Raw genomic sequence first — 8,711 nt, 5'->3', positions numbered from 1 at the left:
GCATAGCCTTTTGCAACAAATCGAGCCTTATGGCGATAAACCTCACCATCCGGCTTGCATTTCAACTTGTAAACCCGCTTTGTACCAATGGCCTTTTTACCAGGAGGCAAATCACATAAAGTCCATGTGTCATTTTCTATAAGTGCATCATATTCTGATTGCATGGCAGCCATCCAATTTTTTGAATTCTGTTCTTTATCAAAAGATAGGGGTTCCTCTATATCACATAAGCTAGACACATCCAAAGCATAACAATTTGATGCATAAGAGGCATGGCAAGAACCTGTATGAGTACAATTAGACAAAGGCGCATCCAATTTACTGTCACGCAAAGTGTGCACCAACCATTTTGGCATACCTCTAGCCAGCTCATTTTCAACCCTTTCCTCATCAAGTACATCATGTACATGTGCATCAGTAATAGGCTGATCTGTAACATTTTCAGAAACCCCTATAGGCTGTACATTTGCCTCATTTGAATTTACATTTGAACTTCCACCACCAAAAAGAGGCAATAAACTGTCATAAATTTCATGTGAGCTTACATTACTATCTCTAGTAGATGACAGCAAAGGCCGAACAAAATTTCCACAAACACAACATCACATGAGACCAAAATATTTGCAGATGGTACAACCTGTAACCTTTTCTTTTAGGACTTAACCAACAAAAATACATTTGATAGCCTTAACATCCAATTTTTTGCGTTGCACTTGTGGCACTAAACCATAAGCCAAACATCCAAAAACACGCATGTGCTCAATAGATGGCTTCTATGATGCCATGCTTCATATGGAGTCATAGATTGCAACGCTTTCGTAGGACACCTGTTGAGTACATAAGTGGCACACATGACAGCCTCGAGCCAAAACAAATGTGGTAAAGCTCGACTCTCGACCATACATCGTGTCATTTCCATAAGAGACCTGTTTTTCCTCTCAACAACACCATTTTGCTGAGGCGTATACGGCACTATTACATTGGTGTTTTATCCCACGACTGGCCATAAATGCATTAATTCATGAGACATATACTCCCCCCCTCAATCGGAACGGAGGGTGCCCATAGTACATTTTGAGACATTTTCAGTCATAACAAGAAATTGCTTGAAGCACATAAACACTTTGGACTTTTACCCAAAATACAGCCTTCACAAACATGTTTGACAGGTGCTTTAAGAGGGAGCAAAGAAGCAACCATACCAGATTTCTGCAAACTGGCAAAATTCAGATGTCCAAAATGTGCATGCCACAGTTTTGCATCTGAGACACCCCTTGAATCTGCAACTGCATTTGCAAAATTTTGTCCACACTTGTCATACAAAGTGAGCTTATACAACCCACAACACAAAAGGCCAGATGCAACAATTTCATTACCAAAATTGAGATCAAGGACTGTACATCTGTCATCCACAAATTTGCAGCAGTAAGCACAATCTTTCCAACTCCTTGAATAGGATAAGAGGCATTGTTGGTACAAGTCACCATATTCCCACACGAGGGACAAACTCAATAGAGGTAAACAAATGACGATGTGAGGTAACGTTCTTTGTATCACCACTGTCAAAATACCACACACATGTGAATCTACAACAACTGACATACATGCATCATGGACAATAGGATCATAAGTGCACTCTGCATTAAATGCCCATTCTGCATCAACATCAGCATCACAATCTCCTTTGACAGAAGACTCTACAATCGCTGCACTTGTAATGGACCCTGTAGTGGATCTAGCTCTTTCTTCTTAGCCTCTTTTGCCTTCAATTTCAGACACTGCTTGATCAAGTTATCATTAGCTTTACAATAATGGCAACACATCTACTTTTTGCCCTTATCACCAAAATTTCCAGACAAAGTGTTGCCAGCAAAAGCATTACGAACAGAAGTTTTGCCACTCGCAACAAAACCATAAGAAGTGGTTGCATTGATGTTCCTACCTTTTCTTTGAGCTACAATAAAAGCCAGTTCAACTGCACGCTACCTAGTCATGTTTTTTTTGGAAAGTGACTCTTGCAACAACAATCTGCATAATGCATCAAACTTGACAACTTCAGGATTTCCTTGGGTCATAAGTCTCCAAGTACTAGCAAAAGTCTGGTAAGAATCTGGCAAAGCATCAAGAACAGCCTGCACAAGTGAACTGTCAGAAATGACTTCTCCTTCAGAAATTAGTTTCTCATTAACATCCTTGACTCCAGCAAGGAAAGTGTCCATTTCATCTTCCTCATGCATGATCTTCGATTCCAGCTCTTTACGTAGCAAAGCAATTTTAGCCTCATTGCGGCGTGCATAAAGACCTACTAGAATATCCCAAGCCTGTTTTGCAGATTTTGATGAACGGATGTGAGGAGGGATAGTGCGTTTTACAGACAATGCAATCAATGCATGAGCCTGTGCATCTCTTACATCACCAACGAGCCTGTTCGGCCGTTAGCTAAACATCTCTGACAGTAGCAACCCTGGCAGCAAATCCTGGAGCATCCTCAACATCGCGTGCATCCACAGTACCAGGACGTACATCAATCCCCTGCACAATGTTCCAAAGTCCCTTTGATACAAGTACATGTTGCATCATGTAAGCCCGCATAGGGTAGTTGTCCCCATCCAGTCTTCCCTCAATAGCAAACATCTTGAACACATTTGTGTTGTTGTCAGCCATGGAAAATGCATGCACCGGATGTGACAACTGTCCGAAATGAGGAGAAATTGAGTGAGATCAACACGTGCTATATAGCACAACCCGCAGTAGATTGTATGGGACCTGTTATGCAGTAATTGACACTGACAAAATTTTTGCACAAAATGACAAAATTGCCTATGCAGACTTGGCTGTAGTGGAAATAGAGGTCGAAATGAGCTCAAAATGAAATTCTGAGCAGACCAAGCTCTAGGAGCTACCCAAAATTTTTGTCGACCTGCTGACGCTTGCCAAAGCTCGTTGAAATGTGAGAAAACGAGCAGGGGTGTTCTGGCAATGCTAGCAACTAAGCCCGGGAGGACGTGACCTACTCTGATACCAATTGTTGGAATTAGGGTTGCAGGGAAACACACACAACTTGGAGAAGACGAAGGAAGCTCAAGGCACACAACAGAGAACGTGCAATGGAAAGATAGATAGCCCTAGAGTGATGGGCATATATACAATGCACGGGGAAAAAAACCTCCTAAAGAGGGAAAAATGCCCCGACGGTCCTAGTGTGTTCACACACATCACTCCCACATGTATATTGTAACATGATCAAATAGAAGGAGAATTACAAGTTAAGAATGGTGGCCTTATATGGGCTCAATGGTGGAAAGTGAGAATTAAGGCAAGAGAAGTATGCATCACATATGTGAAGGGCAAGTAGCATGTGAGCTACAACATGTAGCTTGAGGCTATAAAGTGTAGCATGTGTGCATGACATGAAAAGCATGTGTTAATGATTCCTATTTAGGAGGTTGTATCCATGCACATAGGGGTGCATCTAAGTATTCTTGGCTTAGGGATTTTTCATGTATTGTGTGCAAGCAAAAGGCTTACCTTAGCAACACAAAATGCATCGATTCTTGTCAAGGAGTCTAATTTGGGTTACATAGGGTAACTACATATGGCTCATAAGATGAATATAATGCAAGAGAGTAGTTCTTACCACCAAAATTTGGGTTTGGGATAGTGTCTAAACCCATTGCAATGCATCCTCATAGTAAACAATGTTGATATCCCCTTCTTCTTCTTCTTCTTCCACGACATCTACTTTGCCTTTGGAATCTTTAGGATTCTTTGGGTTCTTTGCATTTTCTTCGGAGAAACATCGGCTGGGTGCATGTACCTTTTTGTTGCAATGAGGGCACACCTTAATGCAGAAGCAATTTTGTGATTTGTGGTTGCTTTTGCCACAATGTGAGCAACCTTTACCATTTACTACAAATGCATTATTTTGAGACCTTGTGTAGGTGCCAATTCTTTTTCTTCCTCTAGTAGTGAATCGATGACATCTTCAAATGCATGAATAAGATCTTTCTCCTTGAGAACAATTACAGTATTATCAAAGCTACGTGATAGAGCTTTGAGAAGGATGGCAATTTTATCCTCATCTAGAACTTCTACCTCAACATAGACAAGTTGGGTTGAGAACTCTTAAGTTTGTTGTCAAGGCTAGCAACACCATCTTGCTTGTGCATATTGAGACCATAACGTAGAATTTTGAGCTCATCTTGGAGTACCAAAAAGATGCTCTAGGGTTTTCCAGGCATGAAGTGCAGATTTAGCATCATCTATGTGGTGAATGAAGTCTTCTTCAAGTGTTGTGATGATGATTCCAAGTGCTTGCTCGTCTTTGGCTTGTTGTTGAGCATTCAAGGTTCGCGTCGAGGCTTCCCTCAAACCGGATGGTAGTTTTACAATGCTCCAAAGATTCTTTTTCATAAGCACCCCCTTTATCTTTGTCTTTCAGGTGTGAAACCTGATGCCGTTGAAGCTGTCGATGTTTTTGGTGGACATTGTGTGCTTGTAGGATGGTCTTACCAAAAAATGTGACAGTCTCCGAACCCTTTTACAAACGTTGGAGTGCAATAGGTGGAGCCTAATAGCTCAAATCGTGCATGCACAATAAACTTCATTTACATACCGAGGAGTCAAATTAGCTTTTAATACAAGCAAAAGAATTAAGCCAATCGTACTCAATGAAATGAAATGGACTTGCTTGATTGAATAAAATGAGAGAAGAATCACAAGTTAAGCATGGTGGATTTATATATTCTCAATGATGGAAGGTGGAAATTAAGGCAAGAGGAATATGCACCACAAATGTGAAAGGGCAAGTACCATGTGAGCTACAACATGTAGCTTGTGGCTATAAAGTGTAGCATGTGTTCATCATGAGAAGCATGCTCAACAATAAATCAATATATTTTACACTATCCTAGGGTTAGTGCCTTGCTTGCGGTTGATCTTGTTTGCATCAAACTTCTCACAATATAATATACTACATTTCTATAAGGAGCATCAATGACATCTCAACAAAGGAAAGGGATGAGTCTTACTCAAGGAGGTGGTTGGTGTGGTGGCCCAAGGAGTTCAAGTCGCCCTATTATCCCTCAATGGAGCATTAAAGATATCACAACATTAAGTTCAAAGTTTGAGACTAACCACTTTATCAATCAACTTTTCGAAATCTTACCTCTAATGTGTCAAACAATTTGTTCGCGCTTGCACAACAATTGGCACAACTCCGTATCCATCCACTTCATTGCTTATGTGCTATGACTACATGTGTTGATCGCTTTGAGTATGCAGATGTGGGCATGTTTTGGTTCCGATCTCCAATGCCTTGAGGCAAATACAAGTCCATGTAATGGTGCCTATCATAACTACTTTCCTTGCATTGGCCTTATTGTCTTCTAACAAAGTTTAGTGTTGAAATCATGGAGCAATCTACCTCTATAGTGGAAGTACTGTTAGAATCATGGGAGAATTTGCCTCTGTCTTGATTCTCACAAAATGTTCAAGAGCATAGAGAGAGAGAGAGAGAGAGAGAGAGCCCTTGGCCTCAACAAAGATCATCGGCATCTTGCCTTGCTACCTGGCTTCACTCCCTCTCTTCATGTCCCAAAAGTTAAAGTTTCTATTGTAACAATAATAGAAACTTGCTATTATAATTAAAAAATAGCAACTGATTTCTTCTCAGTTTTGAAGGAGTAAAACAACAAAATCTTTTGGTTTTGGTTGGGAAAAAAAACAAACCCAAGATTTGGGTGCTCTATTATAAAAGAAACTTGCTATTATAATAAAAATAGCGATTGATTTCTTCTCAGTTTTGAAGAAGTAAAGCGATTAGTTTGGCTGGGAAAATAATTCAAACCCAAGATTTGGGTGCTCTATTTCTATTCTATTGATATTGAAACTTCCAAAACTGAGTTATATAAACCATGTCTGGATGAATGAACATTGGGCGAGTCAACAAATAAGCCGGCCCCTTTTAACTTTTATTTCCTCTCTCTCCCTCTCTCTCTCTCTCCTCTACAGCGGACTACGAGAGGGAGAGGTAACGCGCTTGAGCAGCAGCAGCAGCAGCAATGTCCATATCGAGCGAGGATGAGTTTGAGGAGCAAGAGGATGAGGAGGAGCTTCTTCAGAGGGCGCTGGAAGAGCAGGCGCATCGTGACCTGCAGTACACGCGTCCCGGAAACCACCCACCTCCGATTGTCTCTCGAGCTGCTGCTGGGCCCCCCTCTCGCAATCCACCTCCTGCCCCTGCCCCCCGCCGCCCTCCTCCCCCTCGTAATCCTATTCCCCAGCCCCAGGCTGATCCAGACGAGGAATCAGATGTGGAACTTCTCAGCATTTCATCTGAGGATGATGAGCCCAGCGAACGCAGACCCTCCGCCCCTCGTGCTCCGAAGATCGACCCTGTTTTGGACTTTGACGACGATGATGAGGAACCTGATTGCTGGAAACGGGTTGATGAGAATGAGGTCCTCCATTTTCTCAGTTCTCATGTTTTCAACGCTTACTGGTTGTCTGATTTGGTTGTTAGGCAGGAAGGGCTATATGCATTCTTTCCTTTCACACACTGAAAGCACACTGGGATACCTTTCATTCTCTTCTGTAAAATAATTGCCTGATTGTGATTTACCTTTATTCAACAGGAAAAGAATGTCTTCTACAAGTAATTGAAGTTTGAATATTAGTTGCTTACATGTTTATACACATTTCCGTGGATGATGATCTGTGGAAATTGAGACAGTAAACTAACTTGGTGAGAGAGTGCCAGCCTCTTTTCATAGTGCTTCATCCCTCAGCTGTTTACCCCTTTTGTCTAGAGGTCGTTGTACTCACTTACATTTGGATTTCTTGGGTATGCTAGGTACGAAAACATAAAATACATGAGAACAGGTTTTGACAGATATGTTAAAGTATGGGAAACCAATAAGGCTAAAGAATTGTGCCCTTTAGGTAAAGGAACGTGGTCTAATGAGTCCATCATGGCCAGGTAATGGCATTCTAAAGGCCAAATAAGACTAGGTAGTGCTACTTGTTTTGTTTAGTGTTTATTTTCTCAATAGAGCTCTAGTGGGTTATCCACACTATGGCTTTGATATGTATATAGTGTATGGATGGTAAAGAATGTTGCAGAATTTTCCTTTAAATGTAGCACACAACCTTCATAGAGGATTGCTAGTGCTCATCAAACACATGACAAGTGAAGGAGGGATGTGAAGAGCACAAGACATGACGACAAATACAAACGAGAGGGAGATAGCTAAGAGAGAAGGGACATAATGCTTGACCAATATCTCTGCCAGCCACTAATGACAACTTAATAACAAAATGAGCTTCGAAGCATAGTAGCTAGGTACAGGACACGACATATAATACGTAGACGTACAATACATGAGCTTTGAAGCATAGTAGCTAGGTATAGGACAGGACATACGATACGTACATGTAGACATATGATACATGTACTCGATGCCTATTTCTGGTAAGAGTTACACGGCTCTGCTGCATCACCCAGGACAGGGCATACTTGTATCGGCTAGTATGCACCCGCACTGGCTACCCTATGCATCTCATTTATAGTAGGTTGCATATTGTCTGGGCCCAGCCACACTGGCTAGCCGGACCTATTGTATTGTCCCATTTATTATGGGCGCCTTCTTATTGGGTTATTTCCTGCATTTTTTTGGTGAGATGTCGTGGGGCTGTCTAGATGCCTGGCCGACCGTGCCTGTAGCAGGTATATAGGCAGACAATTGGCGCCCCCCTCTCTTGATGCTTTGGGGTATCCCCCCAAAGGATGGTTATACAAAATTTGAAATCTTGGATTAGGTAAAGGGCTATTGTAAGTTAAGGCTTGCAAAGATCCTGTGGATACTACTTGGAAAAAGTCATTTTAACTCGCCGGGGGGGGGGGGGGGGGTGCACCCTTTGTCATGCAGCAGGCTTTTATGCCACTATCTCATGATGGCGATCTCATGGTATTAGAGCCCAGGCAACCCCTGTTGCAGGTTTTTCCTCCGTTATCTCAGATCAGCAGGCTGCGCTTCTTCTTGTTTGCGTTTTGTGTTGGCATTTCAGCCTTGAGGCAGCGTTTTGAAAACGCTGAAGAGCAGGCTGGGCAGCTTTGCATTTTTGCTTGCAGATTGGGGACCTAAACCTCAGAGCCTAGGGTGGCCATTCCTGTGCCCCTTCCTCCCTTTTGGATGCCTTCCGTTAGCAATATGGTGGGCTGCAATATTTAGCCACATGTATTTTTCTTGGCAAGAGCAGTGGCAGCCCCCTCGTGGTGCCACCATAGGCATCGGCTCTTCTATCTGCTTCGCATTGGCAACTCCTCAGCCTCGCATTCTCTTTGGCTCGGATCGGCAACATCCCTTGCGACGGTGGAGTGTCTACAGCTTGGACTTCGCATTGGATAGGCAGATTTGCTACGAGGATTCTTGGCAATAGTGGAGCATCTACGGCGGAGATTTTGGTACAGGATCTAGCCTTTGACATTTGTCTACACCGGATCTATGATCGGCTTTATGACGATGGCGGCATATCGGTGATTCCTTTTGAGCTATACACTGTCTTTCTTTGTTTTCAGCCCTCTGACGGCTGGGCACATGGGAGACCTACCCTATTTAGACCTGTGTACTAGTGCAGTACGTTCTAGGAGCGGATGAGCATGCTGATAATTTGCTGTACAGCGGCATTTTCAGCCCTTCATAGCTGTGTTT

At 42.5% G+C, this 8,711-nt stretch overlaps 1 protein-coding gene across 1 annotated transcript in view; it reads left to right on the top strand.

The window, feature by feature from the left end:
• The first annotated feature begins 5,951 nt into the window (after positions 1-5,951).
• LOC147459626 (exocyst complex component SEC5C-like) overlaps positions 5,952-8,711 on the top strand; it is a 104,433-nt gene continuing 101,673 nt past the window's right edge. The window contains exon 1 of the mRNA XM_086510836.1: positions 5,952-6,461. Coding sequence (XP_086366962.1) covers positions 6,063-6,461 — 399 coding nt within the window. The 5' untranslated portion in view covers positions 5,952-6,062. The remainder of the gene's footprint in view (positions 6,462-8,711) is intronic.

The sequence above is a fragment of the Adiantum capillus-veneris genome, chromosome 4, assembly GCF_014529385.1.
Source record: "Adiantum capillus-veneris isolate H3 chromosome 4, ASM1452938v2, whole genome shotgun sequence".
Taxonomy (NCBI): Eukaryota; Viridiplantae; Streptophyta; class Polypodiopsida; order Polypodiales; family Pteridaceae; genus Adiantum; species Adiantum capillus-veneris.
Note: the sequence above shows the minus strand (reverse complement) of the source record. Positions and strands in the feature narration are given on the sequence as shown.